Raw genomic sequence first — 26,943 nt, forward strand, 5'->3', positions numbered from 1 at the left:
CCAGTTTTCTCTCACACCGCCATTCTCTCAAGCTTAGACCAATTAGCCTGGCTGTCAGCGAGAGGGAGGGCTGCGAAGATGGACAGGCACCATGCTTGCTCACCTGCTCCCCAACACTCCCCACCGCCAGCTGAGACACATGCGTGTCCTTGACACCTTCCGTACCTGAGTGTCCCCCTGAGGCAGGTGGCATAGCAGCACAGAGTCTACCTGCTGGGAAGGGTCTTGGGAGAGCCAACAGAGAAGAGCCCATGAAAGACTCCTTTTAACACGCAAGAATAAAGCATGGAATATTTTTGGTAAGTAGGAAAAAGCCCCTCACTTGAAGAAATTAAATAGGCTACAGTTAAAAGAGTATTTTTGGCTGACTGTTCTGGGAGCCATGACCCCAGTGGGACCTCTGAGGCCCTGTATTTTGTTCTGAGACAGTAACCAGGAGAAACATTGTCTAAATGCCACTGGTGTTGAGTGGCAATTTGTTCTGAAATAATGGTACAGCCGTGTATGTTACTAGGCACCAACCCACGACAAAACAAAACAGAGTAGGGTGAAAGTTTTGACAGCCTGCACAGTGGACACTTCCAGAGTTCTTAGGGCCACAGGACACAGTAGCTCATAAGCAGGTAGGTGGGTGTCACTCTGAAGGAGCATCTGAGTCGTTACAACAGAAAGTAAGCCGGTGAATTCAGTTCCACACGGAACACACTGATTTGAGGAAGGCTATTCTTTTGTTTTGGTTTTGAGGCCGGGTCTCTTTTTGTAGCCCTGGATGTCCTGGAACTTGATTTGCAGATCATGGTACCCTTGAGCTTTTGGAGAGTCATCTACCTCTGCCTCCTGAGAGCTGGGAATTAAAACTATGCACCACCACCCCTGGGCTGACAATGTTGTTCTTAATACAGACAGTCAAGGTGAAGGCCAAGGATAGAAGGCAGGCACAGTTTTCATCTTTGTATGTGATGCTAAGGATGCAACACAGGGTCTTGTGCATGGTAAGCATACATGCTACAATCAGGTTGGGCCCCTGTCCAATGGACGCACCGTGTGCTGGTTGGAATTTATTTTTTTCTCCGCTTGACATCTGGAAGAGGGAATCTTAACTGCAAGATGGCTTCCATTCAATTGCCTGGAGGCAAGTCTGTTGTGTTTTATAAAAATAAAAAGAGAAGGAATAGGTTTGGCGGATGTGCAGTCAGGTGTGGGAGAAGGGGGTGCCTCTGTGGGCCCATGCTGAGGCATCCCTTCCCCCTGACAGACCAGCCACACAATGGGATATAGTATAGAATAGAGCTTATTCAGGGCATGGGGAGGGGAGTTAAGAGGGTAGGGGGGAAAGAGAGAGAGAGAGAGAGAGAGAGAGAGAGAGAGAGAGAGAGAGAGAGAGAGAGAAGAGGAGTAGAAGAGGGTGGTCATGGGCACATGGAGAGAGAGGTAGAAGGGGAATGGGGGGAGAGAGGGAAGGGATGAGAGGACAGGGGGAGAGCAAGAAGGCAAGAGAGCAAGAGGAGGGGGCCAGCAGCCCCTTTTATAGTGAGTCAGGCATACCTGGCTATCTCCAGGTAACTGTGGGGCGGAGCTTAGACAAATGCTAACAAAGTCTGTGACGTAGTCCCTCCCCCCCTTTTTAAAAAAATAAATTAATGAAGGTCCATCCCATCATGGGAGGTTGCCACCTCTGGGCAAGTGATCTGGGTAGTATAAGAAAGCTGAGCAAGCCATGAGGAATAAGCCAGTAAGCAGCTTCTCTCCGTTGCCTCCGCGTAAGCTCCTGCCTCTGGCTTCTGTTTCAGTTCCTGCTTTGACTTCCCTCATTGTGGATTGTTAAGATGTAAGATGAAATAAACCCTTTCTTCCCCAAGTTTCTTTTGGTCATGGTGTTTACCACAGAAATAGCAAGCTGGGACAGACAGTTTTTTACAAAGCTTCCCAAGTAATTCAGACCTGTGATTCTCAAAATGTAATTCTGGGGCTGGCGGCATTGGCAGCCTTGGGAATTCTTAGCCTCAGATCTATTACATCAGTCCCTGTTTCAACAAGTTTCCCAGAAGAACCACACACAGCTACAGTTAGAGAGCACTGTAACCTCTTGGCATAAAACGTAGGAAGCTCTACTGGTAGGCACGAGGAGGAGAGGCAAGCCTTTGGAGAGCACCGCAGGATGTGGAGCTAGCTTGTATATCCTGATGGAGGCTGAGCTATCGTGAACTCTGCAGTAAGGAGGCAGGTCATGGGCACTAAGCAAGAAAGAGACAACACAGCAGAAGGAGCTTTGCCTTTCGTCTTAGAGAGTCAAGAAGTTTATGAAGGGGCCAGAAAGCCATAATGTGGACCAACGGGTTAATCATTTATCTAGTATTTATTATTTTCACTTTATTCAAAAAATATTTTAGAAGCTGTCTCCGTTGACTGTTCTCTGGTAGAGCTGGTGAGTGGACAGGAATTCAGACAATGACAATGAATAGTGACAGATGTGTTAGCCACCTGGCTTTGGGGGTGAAGGTGGGTCTTTCCCAGGCTAGAACTTACTGTTCCTCTTAATCTCTTACACGTGAACATCCTACTCTCCAACCCCCCAACCCCACTTATGTCTTCATCTGGAAACAGACAAGCTCGCCATTGCTTTCCTGGTGCCCACAGAACACAGAAGTACCCGGAGTGCACATGCTTCTCAGTTCAAAAGAGGTTCCTCTCATTCGTCAAGCCCAGGTGTGAGGAAGGCTGCCTGGAGCTGTGCATGCTAGGAAGGATCCGGAAGCCTGTCCTCACCTAAGCCATAAAGAAAGCACCGTGGAGAATTTTCTTTCTGATGAAGGTGCTGGCATGTGAGACGTAGAACACCACGTGAAGGGGGAAGAGAATGGCTTCCAAAGTCAAACAGCAACACCATGTCTATTTACCATTCTATGCTTATACACAGCTGAACATGCAGATGATAAAAGTCAGACGCACTATGGGAAATACACATGCAGTAGGAAAACATACGACCTAAGCTATCAATCAAAATGAAGATCCACTCAAACTCTGCCCCTTACCAACAAGCCTCTCCTTCTTGTCAGACCCTATAAGAAGCGAACCCAGGCTGTGGCTTGGGGTCCTTGAGTTCCCTCTCTCATGTGGCTGCTGTCAATCACAGGGCATCCTTCTCCACTCCATACTATTGCTTTGCTCCTATAGTGGTCACCTTGCCACTTTTGCACATCCATGTGACCCTGTGTCCTCAGTTCTCTGGCTACGAGGCCGAGAAGCAGACACGCCCCGTGCAGACCCCATCTGTTGGCAGGGTTTGGGCTCCACAGATCTGCTGCTTTCTATGAAGGCTGCATGGAAAGGCTGATTACTCTCTGCTCTTCTGATCCTGGGCTCCCCAGTGTTAGACTGTCACTCTTGATGAAGCAATGACCTTGCTTCCCCCAAGGCCGAGATGAACAGTTAGTAACTGTTAACTGCTTTCCTGTGGCCTGGTGCTCTCCCAGAAAACACATTACACATATGTTATATGAGAGAACAAAAAGCATAAAACCCTTTCCCCCATTTTTTTGGGGGGCGGAGTGGGGAGCATGGGAACTTTCGGGAATGTCTAACCAATCTGACCTTGCATTCTACATCCCTTGAAAATGTATTTCTTAGTTGAACATGGTGTCAAATGCTTGCAATCCAGCACCTGGAGCATGAGGCAGATGAATCCGGAGTTTAAGGCCTCCTTGGGCTACCCAGTGAGACCCTGTCTCAAAATCCAGGCATACCAAACCGGCTTTCATAGTTCCAGGAAGCATGGGAGAGAGAGTTAATGATGAACTGAGCCTATGTATTCACCACTGGACGGGACCTGTTCACGTGAGAAAAACTGTGCATAGAGGGGCACGCCTGTAGTCTCAGCTCTCCGGAGGAAGAAGCAGGAGGATTAGGGCTTCAAAGCTTTCCTTTGCTATGTAATGAATTTGAGGCTAGCCTGGCCTACGTGGTATCCCATTATTAAACCAAAGCCAATCAAAGCAAAACAAAGACAACATGAAGTCTATTTTGGAAGTTTTCAGAGTGACGTCATTCATAAAAAAAATGTGAGTGACATGTTTGAAGACACTATAGTGAAACCCGTTACTGTGTTAACTTTTAAATGAGTAAAAATAAAAACAGCAACTGTAAAGAACTTCTCTCAGACTTCCTCAGTTTATCCAACAGATTGAGAGATTCCTTGAGGGTTTCTGCCACAGGACTGTTAGGCTGCAGACCTCCTTCCTTCCTCTTTTATTTCTCCACGCTGTGCTCAAGTCAAATATAATACATGTCACACGCACCCTTACCCTCTCCCACGAGCACTTTAGCCCTTGAGGCCAGACAGAATGGCGGACAGGAGCAGCTGAAGCACTCCAGTGAGAAGCAAGGGAAAACTTGATCAGATTCCATTAACAGCCCTGTGCCTGTGACCGTCACATTTTTCACAGGATGCGACAGCAGTGCCAATATTTGTGGTGTGACAAATACACACCTAGATCCCAAAGATGCTGTCACCCTGCCCTCAATCAGGGTAGCCATCTCCCCTTCTCAGGAAAGTGGTGATGGGAGCCTCTCAACCCCACTGACCTGCCATGTCCTTAAGAGAGGTCACAGAGAGGCCAAGGCAAGGTGGCAATCAGACTCCTCCACACAGCAGACAGGATGACCGTTCCACCCTCCCTAGCTGGCCACCATCCACAGGAGAGACTTGTGTACTGGGTCAGAGCTTGTGAGCTACAGAACCCAAGGAGACTATCCTCAGGGTCTAATGTATATGGCTCAGACAGGGTGTGTGTGTGTGTGTGCTTGCACACGCTCCCGAACAACCTGCAATGGTTAAAACAACCACTTTCCGTCATGCCGGAAGTGCCAGACATTTCTATGTCTCATCGGCTTTACGTGCATCCTCATGGCTGTCTGGGCTTTGAAATGAATTGGCCACAGCTGTTGCTTGCATCTCCCGTCACATCTGTGGGGCATCCGGTTTATGCATCACCTGTCCACAGGTTAGAGTGTAGAGGTCAGATCCATCTTGTACGTAGGGAGTTGTGATTTAGTGTTGGAGTTTTTACTCATCTGCCACATTGCCTCACAAACTCCATTCTCTTTGCAAGGCTGGTCCTATTCTCGTAAGGACCAGGTTCCTCTGCTACACTGGATCCACCCTCTCCATCCATCTTCACACCATACTTCCAAGCTGGCTGGAGCCTGATTGTCCCTGAACTAACTTTTCTAATCACACAGGCAATAAAAAACAAAGCAAACCAAAACCAAACCAAAACCCAGACTCAGTTCCTCCTTTCCATAATGTCTCTGCTACACGGTGTTTCGAAGACAGATTTGGACTGGTAAGTTAAGATAACGAGATAGTTCCGATGGCTAGAGAAAAGGGCACAAAGAGAAGTCACATGAATGTGGTGATAAACACAATTTTATCCTTCATTGCTAGTCTTTTAAGTGGATTCATTTCTTAAATGGAACCAATATGAGCATTGAGGGGGAAACTTCTAGTGTCTTTGGAAAGTTATTTGTGTTAACATTATGGTTTGCCGGGACACACGGGTGAAAGGATGTCTCGCTAAAGCAGACACGGGAAAAAATGTGTTTCTGCAGCAGACACAGGTGAAAGGATGCTTGATGAAGAAATATAAATATGACAAACAGATTGGGAGACACCACTGAGCCCTGGTTTGCTCTGCCTGGCTAGTCTTTGCTAATGACTCCTGTGTTCGCCAGGGTTCTCTCGAGTCACAGAACTTATGAATCATCTCTAAATAGCAAGGTATTTGTTGGTGACTTACAGTCTGTAGTCCAATTCCTTAACAATGGCTGGCAGCAGCTGTGAAGTCCAAGGATCTAGCAGATGCTCAGTCCCACACGGCAAGCAGGAAGAGTCCCACAAGGAAGGCAGGTGGAGAGAGAGCCTTCCTTGTTCCAGTGTCCTTATGTAGGTCTCCAACTGAAGATGTGTCCCAGATTAAGGGTGTATACCACCACACCTGGATCTTGGACTTGCTTGTCCCAGATGACTTTGAGCTCAGTGATCTCCTTGCCTTAGTTTCCTAAGATTCTTAGCCTCTATGCCTCAAGGTCAAGATCAAAGGTGAGTCTCCCAATTCTGGATTGTGGTTCATTCCAGATATAGTCAAGTTGACAACCAGAAATAGCCACTACAACTCACATGTATTGGTTCACCTTACATAGTGCTGTTGAGCTGAACCTGTGTTAATGTCACCATTGAAAGGAGCTCACCCAAGAACTTCTTGTGAGATTCCTGCCACAGCTTGTGGCTGCTGAAGCCGATCCTCAGGTTGGTTGGCAAGCCTGGTGGTTTCTTCAAGCTTGAACTATAGCTGCTGATTCATGCTTGGTGTCTGCCTGCTGAAAGAACTGAACTGTCGCTGCTGGTTTGTGTGTGGTGTCTGCCTGTGGAGAGGACTGGTCAGCAGCTGCTTCTATGGGATTGAACTGCTGAGAAAGAAGATTGAACTCGCTCCCAAAGAACTACTGCTGTACAGTCCACTTCCTGCATATCCTAATAACGTCTCTCTTCCACTTCTGCTGGGTGGTGGGCTAGAGGAGACGTTGAACCCTTACTAAAAGTAGGTTGCAAAAGACTTATGCCTACAGAACACTGTGAGATCAAGGCCAGACACTCTCAGTGTCTTTAGTTTACATCTTTGATGGCACCATCTCCCTCTTCTTCTGAGGACCAGATGATTCAAGCTTCGTAGACCACGTGGTCTCTGGTGTACCTTTTCCATCTGCCACTATAGTGTGAAGGCAGACACGGATAGTCAAGATTTATTGACAAAGGCAGTGTGGAGGAATGGATTTGTGGTTGTAACCCGTGAACTCCCCAGGTCAAAGGGTGACACAAAAGCCCGTAACTCGTGTCCCTGAAGCCTCGGCTATGGACAGGAACCACAAAAACCACAACAGCCTACTTGGTGCTTATTATTTTTGTTCCCCAATACAAAGTGAGGCCAGCGATTGCTGAGTAGTGGGTAGTTTCTAAGCTTCATAAAAGGTGCCCTGTGCTGGGTCCTTCACATTGGATTCAGAAGGCTGAGCCTGGCCAGCAGGTGACCAGAGCCAGCAGTAGTTGTGAAAGCCTTTCCCAATTCTGCAGCCATAGGTGACAACGAAGGATGGAAAGCTTGGGTTGCATTCTCCTCCGTCACCACCCGAAAAGTGAACATTTAGAAGATGCCATGCCTCTCACACACTGGCTTTTCTTGTTCTGTACACTATTTGTTTGATTACACTCACACTTTGTGCTGAGCATCATCTTCCATAGTGTGATGTCCAGTCTTCTTGCACACTGGCTGGTTAGAAGATTAGCCACCTGTGTGAGTGTGTGAGTGTGTGTGTGTGTGTGTGTGTGTGTGTGAGAGAGAGAGAGAGAGAGAGAGAATATGTACACACACACACACACACACACACACACACACACACACACACACACACGCTAGTGTCTAAGGAGACCAGAAAAGAATGTTGTTCCTCAGGAGCTGAGGTCCAGGTAGATGCGAGCTCCTTGATGTGGGTGCTGGATATCGAACTCAGGTCCTCTGGAAGTGCCCTAACCACTAAGCGGACTCTCTAGTTCAGCTTTGTAAAATTTATTCTTATATATTGTTGGTTTGTTTTGACTTCAACAAATAGGCTTATTGTATTTTTGCTCAGGTGAAGTTATGCACACAAGCACAGCCCAGCGCAGTGTCCCTGAACCACCTGCCACCGGCGTGATGGTGTGATGAGAATCAGGTCTCACAGGCAATGGCTTCTGACAGCATTACGGACTATGAACTGAGCAAGCAAGCGGAGCGAGAGCAGGGGCAGGTGCAACTGGGAGCTGCTGCCAGGACCGGCTGCTATGATAGGGTGGCTTTAGAACCAAATCGCCACTCTGTTTCCATGAACAGAGGGCGGTGTCTAATCTAAGCCCCGCATCAGGGAGCTCACCAGGCTTCTCAGTGAAGAATGTGCACCTGGCAAATCCCTGGGGTCAGTCAAATCTGGGGAGGGTGGTGCCCCTGATGTCACTGTGACACACTGAAAGACACAATGGATCATTTTGGCATCTTCTAAGAGAGAACCCGATGGCTTAAAATATGAAGAGAGGCCAAACAAGGAAGATTCTCTAACAGACAAAAAGGAGGATAGAACTTATGGAAGGCAGGTTTCTTTCCACTATGTCGATGACCTATCAAGGCCCACAATGTACCTGCCTGCCCAGTTCCCTTCAAAGGAGCTAATGAACCTTTGCATTTGAAAAACTATTGTTTCAAGAATTCAGTGGGCACAGATCATCAAAATTTCGTGATCATATTTCCTAAAATAGAAGTGTGATCACTTAGCTTTCAAAGGATTCGCTTTTTAGAACCGCAGAGAAAGCAATTTCCCATCATTTTAATCGCTGGATGCCTTTCTATTACTCTCGTTGATATTTTATTTTCTAAACATTGCTATTTAGTTTGGTGTATATACTTTTGGGGTTATTATGAAAATCTTGGCATTCTCAGAGGAGTTAAATGAATATAATAAAGACAGATAAAATAAATTGCTCCTATTAGCATTTTGTGTGAGATTTAGGTATTTTGCCAGGGAACAAAAATCTACAGGGATAGACAAGAAACAGCTTAGGTGCCAAATTTTAGTTGTATCTGGTTCTTCCATATAAACTTTCAGGGCTATATGCAAGCTCTATTGTCTGAGCAGGGAAAATTCATATCCCATTAAACTCCAAGCCAGATTTGGTAAAGGGCCAAGGAAAGGGCACTACATACCCTAGAAGTGACCTTGGGGATAGGAAATGCACTCCCCCAAGCCTACAGCAAAGAAGTCTGTTTATTTGTTTCGAGGTTTTGATACAAAATGTTACTGTGTAGCTTTGGCAGTCCTGGAACTTTCTCAGTAGACCAGGCTGGTTTCAAACTCACAGAGATCAGCCTGAAGGAGTGCACCACCTAGTCTGACCAGTCAAGAATTCTTAATTCATAAAATGATTAGTTGTTACTTATCCAATAGGTGTCAGAATCACCAGAATGGGTGACGTCAAATAGAGGTACCAGCCAAAGAATCCTTTAGCAACCTTCTTAGTCTTTAAAAACATCACTGTACGTTTTTATTCCTGAGGTGTTGGGGATTGAACCCAAGGCTCTGGGCATGCCATGTAACCACTCCATCACTAAACTGACCATGTGGCTTGAGCCTTCACAAACACTTTGAAAAATTTATCTGTCTCTGTGGGGGTATGTGCAGATGACCACTGGTATCCACAGAGGCTAAAGGTACCTACAGGTGGTTATGAGATGCTTAATGTAGCTGCTGAGATTTGAACTTGGTTCTCTGCAAGTTCTACAGCAATCTGCCGGCATGTCTGCAGACCAGAAGAGGGAATCAGATCTCATCACAGGTGGTGGTGAGCCACTTGAAGTTTTTGGGAATTGAACTTAGGGCCTCTGGAAGAACTACCAGTGCTCTTAATCTCTGAGCCATCTCTCCAGCCTGCCTTTACAGCTGTTAATGTTTTACTCAGCTGGGATGACCCTCCAGCAATCTACACAAGTAGACGTTGTTCACGTATGCATTCAATTAAATGTTTCAGCTAAGTGGGAGCCAAGAGAACAAATATGCCCATAAACAGGTACACTATGAGGAGTTGAAAGAATTCTTTTTAAAAATGCCTTTTGATTACTGGAAATATTTTCTCTTCCCCCTTCCTCTTCCCTCCTTTCCTCCCTTCTTCCTTCCTTCTTTCCTTTTTGAAACATGGACTCATGTAACCCAGGCTGCCCTCACACTTACTCCGTAGCAAAGGCTGTCCTTGAACTTCTGATCCTCTCGCCTCTACCTCCCAAGAGTTGGGAATAGAGGTATTCACCACAACACTTGACTTTCACATAATCCTTAAAGATTTAATCCAAAACTTATATTTTAAGCCATTTGGTTTGTTCCCAGAAATCAACTTTCTTGATTCTTTTTACATTGAAAAAAAATAAAACAACTAAGAAATGTGATTTGTTGTGTGTACTGGAAAACGAATGTCTGTTCTTCAGTGAGAAGCAAGTGCTTCCCCCCACCCTGTTTGTGTGCATGTGGGCATGCATGCCAGAGGTTGAACCCATTGTGTTCATGTTATGTACATATTCTACCACAGGGCTACATGTCTAGCACCTCCGAGCCCCTGTGAGAGATATTAATTTACAGAGTTTGATGGAGTCTAGGGACTCGGTTTTCAACCCTCGTTCGTAGATTATTATTACTACTGTGTGAACTCGGTTGGGAGCATGGTCTATATGAGCTTCAGTTTTATCTGTAAAATGAGGGTTTTAGACACAGCAGCATTAGTTTTAAAATGCTGTCATCCTATCAGATAGCGAAGAAGCCATTATAAAGAAATTTACCAGTAGCCACCTTCAGTGCATGGGCACAACCCAGCAGAGGCAAACTTTTCAGAATGGGCTGATTTGGGCAGAGTCTTGTGGCACACATCAGTGGGCTCAGCACTTGGGAGGTAGAGGCCCCAGAGTCTTGAGTTCTAGACCAGCCGAGAAAGCCAGTTTTGATAAGAGTACAGTTAGTTAAGAGAACAAAGACTGTTCGAGGCCAGATCCAACTCCCAAGCCTTTGCCTGACCTTCCCATTGGTCATTGCTTCACTCCTGCTTCAGGGCGTATTAGAATCATCTAACATCCTAACAGTGGTTAAAATGCACGTTTTGGGCCCTCCGTAGAGTTTCTGGTTCTAGTTTTGGGGTAAGCCTGAGACTGTCCATTTCTATCAAGTTCTCAGGGAAGGCTGATGTCACTGGCCCAAGGAACATAGCACTGGACATTTTCCTGTATTGCAGGGCCCATGTAACTTGACCGAGCCCCACTGTCAGGGCTTTGGGACTTCCTGTTTATTAGGGACAACACAAGAAACACTGCAAAGCTCAGGGAAGCACTGGAGGATACACAATCCCGTTTCTTCTTTCTCTGTGCCTCGTTCCTCTTTCCTAAGCTCCAGCACCCCACAGGGGACATTCTAAGCTACAGGTGCCTGGGAGGGAAATTCTGATCATCATAAAACAAAAGGCAACAGTAGATTTCTCCAAACAGATATGCGAGAAAATGGGGGAGATTCTGGATCTCGGAGGCACCTTTCTTCACCACGAATGGTGTCCAAGACCCATTCGCTCAGTTTCCTCCCACACAAAGTGAGAGTTCTGGTGTCACCTTGCGGAGCTGTGATGGGACAATTATAGCAGATCCTGACTGTGATGTATTGTAACAACAGCAAAAGGGTTCAGGCCATCCAGTTTTGGAACCAGAGCCCCAAGAGGTGTCTCTGTACATGGTCAGGGTGACCCCACTTTTATTTTGCCGAGTAGTTGAAGAGTCAGAGGCTTGCTTTCTGCCATGTGCTAAGGTGAAGAGTAAATAAGAAAGATCACTGAAGGGCTAACCGGGGGCTGTGATGGACCAGTCAGGCAGAGTCCTCTTAACCCAACTCTAGAGAAACCTCGACAGTGTGACCAGAAAAGCAGTTCAGAGGAGGTCTATCAGTCCATTTAGTCTGTGGTCAAATGTCCTTGTGTCCCCCTCAACCTGTGCACCCCAAATTTGAAATGACTGATATAATCAGATATTAAAAAAAAACACGCTATGAATTTGCAAAACAGAAGACCCACAATCTCCAGGAACAGCCTCGTTCTTCTGAAGAAAAAAAGAAACCTTGCAGTTTTAAAACACAGATCAGTCTGTTCTCACTGGCCTGAGACAGCTCTTCTGACCCTCACACTGACTACATCACTGAAAAATGCACAGGCTTCGGTGGCAGCTGTGGGGCACAGATGCGGAGCTCAAATGCTTGACAGAGAAGTGGCTTTGTTCCCCACATTCTGGGTGTGGCTTGTAGACAGATGCCCCTCCCCCTCCCTCGAGACACAGACACACACAGACGCATGTGTGCACATATGCACATGTACACACAGGCAGTCAAGACACCCACCAGTTCAGTTTTTACTACATGCTTCTCAGTAAGAAGCTGTGCTGAGAAGAAAGAGAAGGCCAGCAGACCTGTATTGCTTTGAGATGTTCAGCCACCATGAGTCCTGGGATAGGAGTCACCAGCTCTCCAGGCTAGACTTTCTATAGGCTGGCTGGTTTTTGTCATCCTGACATGCTAGAGTTACTAGGGAAGTAGGAACCTTGCTTAAGGAATTGTCCCCATTAGGTTGGCCTCTGGACATAACTGTGGGAGCATTTTCTTGATAAATGGTTAATGTGGGAAGAACCAGTCTACTGTGGGAGGTGCCACTCCTGGGCAGGTGGTCCTGGGTTAGATAAGAAAGCAGGCTGAGTGAGCCACTAGGAACAAACCAGTAGCCAGTTTTCCTTCATGGTTTCTGCTTCAGTTCCTGTCTCCAGCTTCCTGCCTTGAGTTTTTATCCTGGCTTCCTTAGACAATGCACGGTTACACCTAGAAGTGTAAGATGAAATAACCCTTTCCTCCCCAATTTAGTTTTATCACAGTGATGGAAAAAACCCTAAAATGTGCAAATATGTGCTCCCCCTACCTCACAAAGACCCTCACTCACACCTTTCTTTAGGAACTCCCTTTCATTGGACAATAACAAGAAGAAACCAGCAGGCACCTGGCTGCATCCTAAGGAGAGGTTAGCATCCTTCAGAGGATTCAGGATTTTTTGAGGAGCTTACAAAAATGATTATTTACTTTGTGCAGTGTGTTCATAAAAATTTATCTTCTGTCTTCAAAGGATCACTGTGTTTTTTAAAAAGACTTGTGTATTTTTGTTTCATGTGTTTGGTTTCTCTGCACATCTACATGCAATGCTCATGGAGGCCAGAAGAGGGCACCACAGACCCAAGAATTGGTGTTTGGATTTGTCCTATGAGTGCTGGAAACTGAGTCCTGGTCCTCTACAAGAGTAGCTCATGCTTTTAACCCCTGAGCCGTGTCTCCAGGCTTAGATCCCTGTGTTGTTAATGCAAATGCAGCAGAGCAAAACACTGCACTCAAGCCAGGCTCATCCTGACTTGCTCCCCTAAGGAAGAGTCAGCTTGGGCACTGGCCTCTCAGTGTCCTAAGAGGTCTCAGAATCCATGGGCAATATCTACCCAGAGCAAGCCAGTCCCACCTAGGCTGTGTGAATATGAAGACAGGCACACCACAGATCCCTTCCCATTCCTCTCTTGCTCCTCAAAGCATGTCCTCTTCCATGCCACCTCCACAGCCCAAGTAACCATGGCAACGGTGATAATGATGACAACGATAAAGAGGGTGCAGAGATGCATGATCTGGGTGTGCAAGGAATTAGGAATCTATTGTCCCCCCTTCTTCCTCCCACGTGGGACTCTCAGCGATGTGTATTCAGGGATGCTAAGTAAGTTCAGGTCGTATAGAATTCATACAACCGCTGATTGGTACCTGTATTTTTGGAAAGTGTTTCTGCCGAAGAAGAAATTATCTAGCCTGGGGTGATACCTGCTCACACCTAGCCTTTACCCTTAGCTCCCAGGGGACATGGTGTTTGCCACTTTGCAGGTAAGTGCCGGAGTGTCAGATTTGCAGCATCAATCTTACCAAAGAATAAACACCATGAATGCTGCATTAGAAGTTGAGATTGCTGTATTTTATTGCCTGGGCTATGAGCATAAAAAATGGGTTTCATTTTTTTTTCTCCCTTGAGTGCTGCATTATGACTTAAAGGCAAACAATGCTCAGGACATATTATTTCACACACTGCTTATTGTAATGGTTTGGCAGGCTGTTTGGAGAATAACATAGAGATCTAAACGCCTTTTGGATAAGGTATTAGTCTATTTTAAATAGGGGAGAAATAGTGACGTTTCATGGGGAAGATTAGACCACCATTCCACCTCCTATAACTGGTTCTCCAGGCTCTTTGCAAACACAGAGGATAGCTCCTCAGGTTATGACATTGAGCCTAGTGATATTGGTAGCAGAAAGAAATGAATGTTTTAAAACAGGGAGCTACATCTGGCCCAGCCCTTGGTGCCTGGTGCTGGTTTCCATGGCTTCAGTAGCACTTTAAGCTGTCACCACCGGGAGAAGCTCTAACTCCAGCCCCTAATTCCCAGGCTGATGAGTTGTAAGGACCAGAGAACAGCATAGCTCTGTCAGACAACGTCTTTATGTGATCCACACTCCTCTAGTTGCACCCGTCACTGTTTGGAGAACCACCTGACTAAATCCCCAAAGCACAGCAAGTTGGAAGCAATATTGTTTGCAGAAATGTGGACTGACATCCTCTTGGTCCCATCTAACAAGAAAGTACATCTGGGACAGCCTGCACCCTCCACACATTAACTCTTAAGTTGCTACAGATGCACACATAAACATGCCTATGCTTGCTTTCCCAATGCACAGGCTGTTTCTATGAAGTTACCTCAGCAAAGTGGTAGTGCATTCAGAGGCCTCAAGGATGCTCAGCAAATAGGATAGATGGCGGCAAGTGGTTCAGGGCCGAGATGGGGGCCTTGGGCAATGTTCAGTTTTCAATTTTATCAGTTGGTTTATAAATAACCCTGGTTTAAATAAATGTCCACCACTAGCCATATGCTAAACACTTGGTACCTAGCCGGTGGTATTTTGGAAATACTGACTGATAGGTATAAGGTACCTCTGAGAGGTGGATCTTAGAAGGAGGTCAGTCCTTAGGTCACTGAGGGTGGCCTTTAAAGAGAATTATGGGATGGTTCCTTTCTCTGCTTCATGGCTTCCATGACCAGAGAAGGGCTGTTTTTCCATGTATTTCCTATCATGATGTGCTGCCTCTCCACAGAGCTCCTGCACCAATTGATCAGTTTGAAAACTCTAAACATGTGAGTCAAGGCAAATCCTTTTTTTGCTTGCTTGTTATTTGATTATCTCAGGTATTTTTTTTTAATAGCAATGGAAAGCTGATGAAACCTGAAATTTTTCTTTCAATAGTTCTTTTTTTCCCCCTCTCAGAAGAGACAACAAAATGGTCTTTCACTTCTTCCAAACAACAGGAAGCTTCATCTCAGTGGTGATGGCTCCTTAATGTAAGGGGCTTTTTCATCCCTTCCTAACTGCCAAGTCTCCCTGGTAACAATCTTGTAACAGCCAGATTCACTTTTACACACTCTTGCTCTGTCCTCTCATGTACTCGGGGTCACAGGCCTTCCTCTAGAGCCATTTGATGCTTCCCTAAGTACCTCGGAGATGAATTCTGTATCCTACCAACTTATGTGATAAAGCCTTAACCCTCAGAACCTTTGAGAATGAAGGCAGGATCTTCATAGAGGCAACCAATTCCAAATGAGACTATTAAGACGGGTTCTAGTCCAACACAGCTGCTGCCCCTTACCAATTAGAGCCCATGTAGGGGGAATGTCATGGGGACCTGAAGGCAGGCTAGAGATGTAAAAACAAAGTCAAGGAATGGCCCTCAAATCTCAGCAACCCAACGGATGTAGTGCTGGGGCTGAGGCTGGAGGGATGGGTGACGTAGCCTTAAGATCCATGAGTCTGCCTTACCCTGCTGTCAGCCTGCAGAAGTCAGGCAGATGACAGCTTGCTCTCAGACTGCCAGTCTCCAGAGCTGGGGGCAGTATGTTTCTATTGTAAAAACTACTCAACTCATAAAACTTCCTCACAGCATCCTCAGCAAACAAATGCTCCAGAGGGCTTAAATCAAGCCGGCAATTTCGTTTGAGCACAAGGAAGAAAGAAATAGGTGAAGATCTTAAAAAATATGGGCCATGTCTGGTGTAGGGCATGAACCCCATAAGAAGAAAGTCCCATTTTATACTCAAATGCCTCCCCTTCCCATAATGTCTAACACAGCTGTATCCAGCTGCAAGTGCAACCTCTGTCTTCTGTGGTTCCAGTGGTAGCCGACAAAGTTCTGGTCAACCATGACAGCAAAGAAGCTGACAGTTGATTGCTGAATGGGAGGTGGTATTTTTAGTTGTTAAAATTACATTTATCATATGTGTATGTGAGTGGGGTGGGGGAGGGGTTGGAGTGTATGCCATCCTATGGACAAGGAGATCAGAGGACAATTTGTGGGAGACAGCTCTCTCCTTCCACAATGTGGGTCTTTGGGATTAAACTTAAGCTGTCAAATTTGGTGACAATCACCTTCATGAGTGGAGCTATTCCCCCAGCCTGGGGGTGGTATTTTAACAAAGAAGAGAGAGACAGCCTGCTTTAACCTTTCTCTACTGCCAAGCTGAATGTGGAGTAGAGGGTTCTGTGGCTGATGTGAGGCATGTTTTGCTTTTTATCTCTTTCCAAGTTTTTCTCCCCACCTGATCCAAATGGCACAGAGGCCCATGGGAGAGGCTACATCTGTGGATCCTCTGTTGGCAAGGTTGACTTGCTGGCAGTCCCCAGGGGGCACTGGGTCTTTGTGGCTACAGTCAGGATATGCTTGGGCGTTTTGGCTGCTTTGTCCGTGATGACCCCACTCATAGTGGTCCTGAACAGTCACTTTGCAAACCAACCAGCATCCCACACTAGAAATAGAAGGGAAGAAGTGTGCTATCCCTTTTTTGGAGGCCACTCTGACAGTGCACCTTGCTTATGAACTTTGGGACTCACCAGTCAGTCCCCAGTCCCTCTTCCTAAGTGTTAAATTCAACTGGAGGAGAGGATGAAGGGAAAGCTTGGTTCCTGAAGAGAGCTAGACCTCTAAGATTCTGTAGTCAAGGTGAATCCTTAGGGACTAAGTTCAAAGCTCCCTAGAGGATACCCAAAGGGAATGCAGCATAGACTTGCACAGTGGGGTCTTGGTTGAAGTGAGGAAATTTCCCAAGGTCTCTATATTTTCCTTGGTTAGGGGTTACTGGGGTGAAAAGCATCGTTTACATGGCTTGGATAAAGGAACCTTAGCCAAGCGACTCTAAGCATTCTCTTCAATAAGAATTTCAGTGTTTCCCTAACATATACCATTTATCAATCAATCTATATCTATCTATCTATCTATCTATCTATCTATCTATCTATCTATCTATCTATTATCTGTCTGTCTATCTATTATCATATATATATGTCATATATATATATATCATATATATACAGGGTCAAGTGTAGCACAGGCTGGATTTGAACTTGCTGTGTAGTCAATGATGATTTGGAACTTCTGATCTTCCTGCCTCTTTGCCTCTGTTTTCAGAGAGCAGGAATTTCAAGTGTTTGCCACCATACACAGCTGCATGGTATTCACTGGCAACTAATAAATAAATAGGAGCTACTTTATGGGTGTGCCAGCACATTTTAGTGGAGTATAAATAAGGAAATTAAAATCTAAAATAGAAGTTCTGCAGTCTCTGTCCCACTCCTCCCTCCACCACAGGGGGGCAGACGTGTTCACTCCTGTGCTATTGGTGTACTGTTCTGAAATCCTGGTCTGTATACATAAGGAGTAGCAACAATGCATAACCTCCATGTTTCCATCTATAATTAGGGCACTCCATACCTCTCCAGCCACGGCTGACTGACACAGCCATCTGTTACAGAAAAGAACCCTGATGGTCTCCTGACTGGGAGTCTGGAATGTCTATGCCCAAGCATCTGCAAGGTGATGCCAAAGCAAGTCCACTGGTGACTTTTCTCAGCCCCGTGACGCCAGATACCTTAGCTAAGGGGTGGGAGGGTTTCCTTGGCTCCTAGTTACAGGCAGAGAAGCATGGCTGGGGTCATGGCAGAGTGGCATCTCAGCGGAGCAGGAAGCAGAGAGCCGTAGCCATGACCCTCAAACCTGCAACCCAGGTAGGCCCCGCCTACTCTAAGGTTTCCACAACCCTCCTAAACAGCAGCACTGTCTGGATGCCAAGCGTCCAAACACTCGAGTCCATAGGGGAAACTTTACATGCAAACCCTAACTGAAGAACAACAAATTATGTTTTTTAGGTAGGAGCCCCATTTTTATGCTGGAAGGTTCTGCAGAAATTGACCTCATTTCAGTAGGCTCATGGGTCCCCCACTGTGGTTACTCTTGGATCGTTGCACCCCCTCTTTCCCCCTTATGTGATTAAAAGCATCAGGCTGAAGCACACCTCTCTTGCTCGCTCCCTGAGGACTGCAGACTCGGCTGGAGGGTTTCAAGGAGCTTATGATTTCTACTCTATTTCTGCTGTCTCACAGACTGCCACAGCCTGACAGGCTCTCAGACCGACTGCTACACGCTTCCTACTACACACTGTGTAATAACAACGTACGAATTGTGCATGTACACAGAGACCGAAATTTTAGCCTGGAAGGTTTTGTAGGCGGTGTGGGGGTGATGACAAAGTTAGGCTTCTTGATCTGGAGCACCCTGGACACTCTCTGGTCCAGACTTTCTGCCCTCGGTTTCAGGATCAGTGACTGGCTGGCGGACAGGAGCTGGGTTCTCATTCTAAAGAGAACAGTCGTTAGAACTGAGTGTGAATCCGTGGCCATGCGGATGGCTGTGCAGTGCAGATGTGGCCTCTCCATCTGAGCTAGAGAACAAAAATGTTCTTTTCTGCTTATTACTCAATGCCAGGCTGGGCAGGACTGCTTTCTACGTCTCTCACCTCTCTCTCTCTCCTTATTTCTTACTCTTTCTGTCGTCTCCCACCACGTTACATTAGGCAGCATGTGTTTTACTCTATTCACAGAGAACTCCCTCACTGGTCCTCCATATGCTACAGGCTCTGTTTGTTCTGTAGGAAAGGCTGGGAAATGGGAGGCGAGAAAAACATCTGTAATAAAAGATACTTACATGCACGGTGTAGCTGAACTCTGGGAAGGATCAGGCCCAAGCCTTTCCTTTTCCTGAGGCCTGACCTCCCCCCACCCCAGGATAGCCTCATTTGAACTACGTTTATCCTAGAATATTCTGGGTCAGGAGTCAGTTCAGAACCATGTACTGCCCCACCTTCAGTTCTGGTTGTATGTTGCCTGAGGGACTAGGTCTAAGGATACCTAGGGCATTGTCATGCCCAAAAAGACAGAGAATAGATACTGCCTCCTCTCTAAACGTGCATGATTGTGGGTGCTTCGAGCAGCTGGAGAAGGAAGAGGCCAAGGTCAACGGATGAGAGTTCATGGAGGTTAAGCTTAGCAGAAAGATGACTGTTTAGTAGTCATGGTGTCTGAAATGGCTTGGGCTTTTTAGAGAGTTGTAACTATCACTGGCCAATATAGATAACCATACTGTATTTCAACAAGATAGATGACACACACACACACACACACACACACACACACACACTCAAGTGCACAAGGAAATGTATGTATGGGTGTTCTGATATTTTTTCCCCTCATTTGAAGATCATGTTAGACAATGCTAAATCATATCAGTGCTGGTTACTTCACACAGCCTGGTATCATTATCCCAACATCCAGAAGAAATCAATTTAATTATGAGAAAGAATCTATCTACAGTAATATGCAAAAATAGAAAAGTAACTAAGACTAATTAAGGTTTTTATAATGTCTTCAACTGTAAATTGAGCATTAGCATGCCTACCTTACAGGAAATTCAAAGAAGAAATGATTTAATATATATAATGTGAAATGCTTAGGAGCACAGCCTTATAGCAGGTGTTCAACAATGTTAACTGACATTATGTAGCCTTACACTTAGATGACAAACACACACAGGATTTAAAACATTACTACAACACAAAGCTATACCTATGTCTTTAATAACCATAGCACCATTGCAGAAGCATCCCAGAGTAGCAATGAGGCATCACTACCAAAGTCTTGAGTACATAACGGAAAGTGTGCTTGACTGTCTCTATAGTTAACCAAACCACGACTCCTTTACATAAAGGTGTTTAATCCTAACCCTTGAACCAAGTGACATTTCCAAGACTTGGCTTAGTGAGGGAAAGGGACTGCACAAGCCAGCTTAGGGACAGAACAAGTTGCTACCCATTGGCTCTGCAGTGAGTGCTAAGAGACACAAAGAAGGAGGTTGGAGATGGAGACTGCATGCTTCTACCATAGCCGCAGAGAGTGTCCTGGGCTCAGAAGGGCAGAGATGATGCTTTCCTACCTGGTGAGCTTGGTGCCGATCTGCTGTCTGAGTTCCAGCCGCTCCTCATCGGTCTGCCTAGGGAGGATGTTCTTCTCCTCTAACTCTCGCTTAGAGGGCCTGTTGCTGAGTTTGATGGCTAAGGAGTCCTTCCTGCAGACCTTCATGGCCAGTGAGCCTGTATGAGGGAGAAATTAGTCAGTTAACAGAGACACCTATCTACCTGAATGCTGAGGCCAACCATGGTTATAAAGCGACAGGCAGGGTGACACACACACAAAGGGGTAATACCCAAGAACACTAAAGTCCAAGTTCTTAGTGTTCCTGCCATTGCCAGGCTTTGGATAACTCACACAGTATGGGCATAGTGGGAGATAAGGGGAGCCTGGGACTGAATCTCTCCCTTCAGAAATACCCAGCATGCAGCGACATCACAGAGGAGGACAGGGCCAGCTGTGAAGTGCCACAGAGGGGAGAGGAATAGACAGGAAAGAGGTCTTGGCAGCCAGGAAAGGCTCCACAGAAAGAGGCTGCTGCCAGGAGAGTGGGTACTCCCACAGGCAGCAGGCTCGTGGGAATCCACATCTGCATGTGTTCAGTGGTAATGTGGATGCTGGGAGCTGTCAGGAGACAGACAAGAGCCGGTTCCTGGAACTCAAGACAGACAAAGGGAGATACTGTAATGCTGTGTAGTCAGCGTGGGACCATGTGGGGTGAGAGTGGAGTCGAGGACCATGAAATGAGCAATATTCTGGGATTGCTCTTTCTTTTGAACTCCTGAGCATCCCGGACTGTGATGACTCTGAGGCTCTAACCACAGTTGATTTTGCTCTTCAGTGAGCAGCTGGGAGACGTCTAGAGGCAGTTTGGGTTGTTGGAGGTTAGTTAGGTGGCAGCCAGGAGGTTGGTCCTGCCATCTAGCTGATGGAGACCCTTGGAGGCAATGCTCAGCATCATCATCATAACAGAATAATCTGGCTCTAAGGTCTAGCGCACTAATGTGAGACACCCTGGCGCAGAGGCTTTAATTCTCAGCTGCTACTTGACACAGGCTCAGCAGCTGCCCCCTCCACTCCTGGGTCTCTGCAGCCTCTGACTGCGCCTCTCTGGTTCTTTCCCCCACATAACTTCCACTCTTTCTTCCCCACTATTTCTGTTTACCAGAACATTGGACCATGATGATGCCTTAAGGTGTTTTAAGATAGAGCCATGGGAACACAGTCTTACCTCATTGCTGAGAACACACCACCCAGGCAACAAATGCTTGCTGTTCTAACAAACCCGCTTATTAAACAATTGCCCCAAATCAGCTATAGCTACCCTCGAACCACTAAACCCAACTTATTCATGGTCAGAGTGATAGATTACCAATTTGCCTTTTCTGTTTCTTATATAGTTAAAGGTCTTCAATGGAGAATTTAAATTCAGGTTTTCTAAATGATGAGCTACACTTGAATATAAACATGCTGCATTTGTAGAAGCCAGGTTTAAACACATGCAACAGACTTTCAAGATCTCCCTCCCCTGACCCCTTGTTGTTTGAAAAAGAGGGTTACATTTCAGAAAGCAACCAAGGGTAGGGGGTGATAAGATGGATGTGTAATGTGTACAGCCATGATGCTGTACAGATGAGACTTATGCTCTCTTATTACTGCTTAAGGGGCCTGTGACTTCTGTCCAGTGACCTAAGGCCCACTTAAAACCAGATCGTCAGGCAGCTGTTCTGTGCTGTTTCTACAGTCCCACCCCTCCCCCACCGTGGTGGCATGTCTGCCTGCACGTACTGGTGTACAAGGAGGCATCATCATCTTCATCCTCCTCCTCTTCCTCCTCTTCCCGAGCATACAGGCAGGACGAGTCTTCATAGTCAGGTTCATGAGGCACATTTTCCTTATTGTCGTCACATTCGATCACAACAGTTGGCACTTGTCTTATTTCCGGAAGGCCCATGGGTCCTGCTTTTGTGATGCTGTCACTTGAGTGCAAACCAGAGCTGTGGTAAGAAGTGGAACAGGGGACTCGTTGCTCGGAGCTGCATATAAAGAAAAGGAAGAGGAAGTCCACTTTAGTTGTCCCAGTCTCAGAGACAAAGGTCACCCAGGCCATGTGATACATTGCTTAGCTTACTGCTCGTCCTTTTCCGGCAGTACTTACCTGGTGGAGGTGGTTACCAGGAATCAAATGGAAGAACCCTAGATGGATGGTGGCCATGGGTGCACAACAATGTATAGCCACTAGATGGCGCACTTTGAACCAGGGTGGGGCGGGGCTCATCTGCAACCCACCTACCTTCTAACTGGGGTAAGGATTAACTTGATCTCAGAGGCTAGTAAGTGAAGTTCTAAGTTTTTAAAAGCTACGCAGAGCAGTGGCACGGACGGAGAGTGAGGATAGTTTGACATGATCTGGACGGAGACACGGAGAGGAGAGCTGAGACAAATGGAAGGCTGAACCCTGTGTCCATGGACCACCTACAGGAAGCACTCTTCCCAGGATGGTGTCAGGGTTGAGCAGGCAGTCACAGGTAACCATAGCCTAACTCCCCACCCCGCCCTAGTGGTCAGTTTTGTAAGAATGATGCCCTTAAAACCAACGCTGCTCTCATATATTTTCAATGAAAAAGATGCCAAAAGCATCCACTATTAGACAACTGGAAAATATACACCGTTACAATTTCCTAATAAATCCTCTGTGAAGATCTCATAGCAACATAGAGTCTTCTTGTATGAAGCCAAAGACACCACAAGAACAAGGTCCATTGAATCAACTGACCAGACCTCAACTGATCATAGAGATCAGGGAGCCTGTATGGGTCTGACCCAGGACCTCTGCAAATAAGTTACAGTTATGTAACTTGGTGTTCTGGTGGGACTCCCAAGAGTGCGAGCAGGGAGGCTGTCTCTGACGCTGTTGCCTGCCTCTGGAACGCTTTTCCTCCTACTAGGTTGCCTCATCCAGCCTTGACGTGAGCATACGTGCCTGGTCTGTTGTAGCTTGTATGACATATTTAGTGATGTCCTGCTCCCTGAGAGGAGGTGAAGTGTGGAGGGATGGGGGATGGGAAGTTATAGGGAGGAGCTGGGAGGAGGGGAGGGAGTGGAAACTCCTAGTTGGGGTGCCATATAAGAGAGAAGAGAGAATACAAAGAAAAACAAAAACAACAAATGCCTTATAATAGTAAATGTAATATTAAAAATAATAGTCGGAATGCAGAGCCAGAAACAAGCCATTGTTTCCTTCCTTCTTTCCTCCTCTCCCCACTCCTTCCTTCCCTCTGTTCTCTTTGTTCAGTGCTGGGGATTGAGCCCAAGGCCTCACAAATGCTGGTCAAGTGCTCCACCACTGACATTCATCCCCAGACCGGAGATAGTGCTCCACCACTGACATACATCCCCGGACTGGAGACAGTGCTCCACCACTGACATACATCCCTAGACCGGAGACAGTGCTCCACCACTGACATTCATCCCCAGACCGGAGACAGTGCTCCACACTGACATACATCCCCAGACCAAAGACAGTGCTCCACCACTGACATATATCCCCAGACCGGAGACAGTGCTCCACCACTGACATACATCCCCAGACCAGAGACAGTGCTCCACCACTGACATATATCCCCAGACCGGAGACAGTGCTCCACCATTGACATATATCCCCAGACCAAAGACAGTGCTCCACCACTGACATATATCCCCAAACCAGAGACAGTGCTCCACCACTGACATTCATCCCCAGACCGGAGACAGTGCTCCACCACTGACATACATCTCCAGACCGGAGACAGTGCTCCACAACTGACATTCATCCCCAGACCAGAGACAGTGCTCCACCACTGACATACATCCCAGGACCAAAGACAGTGCTCCACCACTGACATATATCCCCAGACCACAGACAGTGCTCCACCACTGACATACATCCCCAGACCGGAGACAGTGCTCCACCACTGATATTAATCCCCAGACCGGGGACAGTGCTCCACCACTGACATTCATCCCCAGACCGGAGACAGTGCTCCACCACTGACATACATCCCCAGACCGGAGACAGTGCTCGACCACTAACATTCATCCCCAGACCGGAGACAGTGCTCCACCACTGACATTCATCCCCAGACCGGAGACAGTGCTCCACCACTGACATTCATCCCCAGACCGGAGACAGTGCTCCACCACTGACATACATCCCCAGACCAGAGACAGTGCTCCACCACTGACATATATCCCCAGACCGGAGACAGTGCTCCACCATTGACATATATCCCCAGACCAAAGACAGTGCTCCACCACTGACATATATCCCCAAACCAGAGACAGTGCTCCACCACTGACATTCATCCCCAGACCGGAGACAGTGCTCCACCACTGACATACATCCCCAGACCGGAGACAGTGCTCCACAACTGACATTCATCCCCAGACCAGAGACAGTGCTCCACCACTGACATACATCCCAGGACCAAAGACAGTGCTCCACCACTGACATATATCCCCAGACCACAGACAGTGCTCCACCACTGACATACATCCCCAGACCGGAGACAGTGCTCCACCACTGATATTAATCCCCAGACCGGGGACAGTGCTCCACCACTGACATTCATCCCCAGACCGGAGACAGTGCTCCACCACTGACATACATCCCCAGACCGGAGACAGTGCTCCACCACTGACATTCATCCCCAGACCGGAGACAGTGCTCCACCACTGACATTCATCCCCAGACCGGAGACAGTGCTCCACCACTGACATTCATCCCCAGACCGGAGACAGTGCTCCACCACTGACATACATCCCCAGACCAGAGAAAGTGCTCCACCACTGACATACATCCTAAGACCGGAGACAGTGCTCCACCACTGACATATATCCCCAGACCGCAGACAATGCTCCACCACTGACATTCATCCCCAGACCGGAGACAGTGCTCCACCACTGACATACATACCCAGACCGGAGACAGTGCTCCACCACTGACATTCATCCCCAGACCAGAGACAGTGCTCCACCACTGACATACATCCCAAGACTGGAGACAGTGCTCCACCACTGACATATATCCCCAGACCAGAGACAGTGCTCCACCACTGACATATATCCCCAGACCGGAGACAGTGCTCCACAACTGACATTAATCCCCAGACCGGAGACAGTGCTCCACCACTGACATTCATCCCCAGACCGGAGACAGTGCTCCACCACTGACATTCATCCCCAGACCGGAGACAGTGCTCCACCACTGACATACATTCTCAGACTGGAGACAGTGCTCCACCACTGACATATATCCTCAGACCGGAGACAGTGCTCCACCATTGGCATTCATCCCCAGACCGGAAACAGTGCTCCACCACTGACATACATCCCCAGACCGGAGACAGTGCTCCACCACTGACATTCATCCCCAGACCAGAGAAAGTGCTCCACCACTGACATACATCCTAAGACCGGAGACAGTGCTCCACCACTGACATATATCCCCAGACCGCAGACAATGCTCCACCACTGACATACATCCCCAGACTGGAGACAGTGCTCCACCACTGACATTCATCCCCAGACCGGAGACAGTGCTCCACCACTGACATTCATCCCCAGAACGGAGACAGTGCTCCACCACTGACATTCATCTCCAGACCGGAGACAGTGCTCCACCACTGACATTCATCCCCAGATTGGAGACAGTGCTCCACCACTGACATTCATCCGCAGACCGAAGACAGTGCTCCACCACTGACATACATCCCCAGACCGGAGACAGTGCTCCACCACTGACATATATCCCCAGACCGGAGACAGTGCTCCACCACTGACATTCATCCCCAGACCGGAGACAGTGCTCCACCACTTACATTCATCCCCAGACCGGAGACAGTGCTCCACCACTTACATTCATCCCCAGACCGGAGACAGTGCTCCACCACTGACATACATCGCTCCACCACTGACATTCATCCCCAGACCAGAGACAGTGCTCCACCACTGACATTCATCCCCAGACCGGAGACAGTGCTCCACCACTGACATACATCCCCAGACCGGAGACAGTGCTCCACCACTGACATTCAACCCCAGACCGGAGACAGTGCTCCACCACTGACATTCATCCCCAGATTGGAGACAGTGCTCCACCACTGACATTCATCCCCAGACCGGAGACAGTGCTCCACCACTGACATACATCCCCAGACCGGAGAGAGTGCTCCACCACTGACATACATCCCCAGACCGGAGACAGTGCTCCACCACTGACATTCATCCCCAGACCGAAGACAGTGCTCCACCACTGACATTCATCCCCAGACCGGAGACAGTGCTCCACCACTGACATACATCCCCAGACCGGAGACAGTGCTCCACTACTGACATATATCCCCAGACCAGAGACAGTGCTCCACCACTGACATATATCCCCAGACCAGAGACAGTGCTCCACCACTGACATTCATCCCCAGACCGGATACAGTGCTCCACCACTGACATTCATCCTCAGAACGGAGACAGTGCTCCACCACTGACATTCATCTCCAGACCGGAGACAGTGCTCCACCACTGACATTCATCCCCAAATTGGAGACAGTGCTCCACCACTTACATACATCCCCAGACCGAAGACAGTGCTCCACCACTGACATACATCCCCAGACTGGAGACAGTGCTCCACCACTGACATACATCCCCAGACCGGAGACAGTGCTCCACCACTGACATACATCCCCTGACCGGAGACAGTGCTCCACCACTGACATACATTCCCAGACCGGAGACAGTGTTCCACTACTGACATTCATCTCCAGACTGGAGACAGTGCTCCACCACTGACATACATCTTCAGACCGGAGACAGTGCTCCATCACTGACATACATCCCCAGACCGGAGACAGTGCTTTACCACTGACATACATCTCCAGACCAGAGACAGTGCTCCACCAC

General features: G+C 47.4%; 1 protein-coding gene across 3 annotated transcripts in view; it reads right to left on the reverse strand.

Annotated features, from left to right (window-relative positions):
* PHACTR1 (phosphatase and actin regulator 1) overlaps positions 1-26,943 on the reverse strand; it is a gene marked incomplete at its 5' end in the record, with an annotated part of 446,140 nt that overhangs the window by 19,923 nt on the left and 399,274 nt on the right. For all 3 annotated transcript variants that reach the window (XM_080914800.1, XM_080914801.1, XM_080914802.1), the window contains 2 exons: positions 20,030-20,186; positions 21,793-22,040. In XM_080914800.1, the coding sequence (XP_080770926.1) occupies positions 20,030-20,186; positions 21,793-22,040 (405 nt within the window). The remainder of the gene's footprint in view (positions 1-20,029; positions 20,187-21,792; positions 22,041-26,943) is intronic.

This window comes from Micromys minutus (assembly GCF_963924665.1).
Source record: "Micromys minutus genome assembly, chromosome: 1".
NCBI lineage: Eukaryota > Metazoa > Chordata > Mammalia > Rodentia > Muridae > Micromys > Micromys minutus.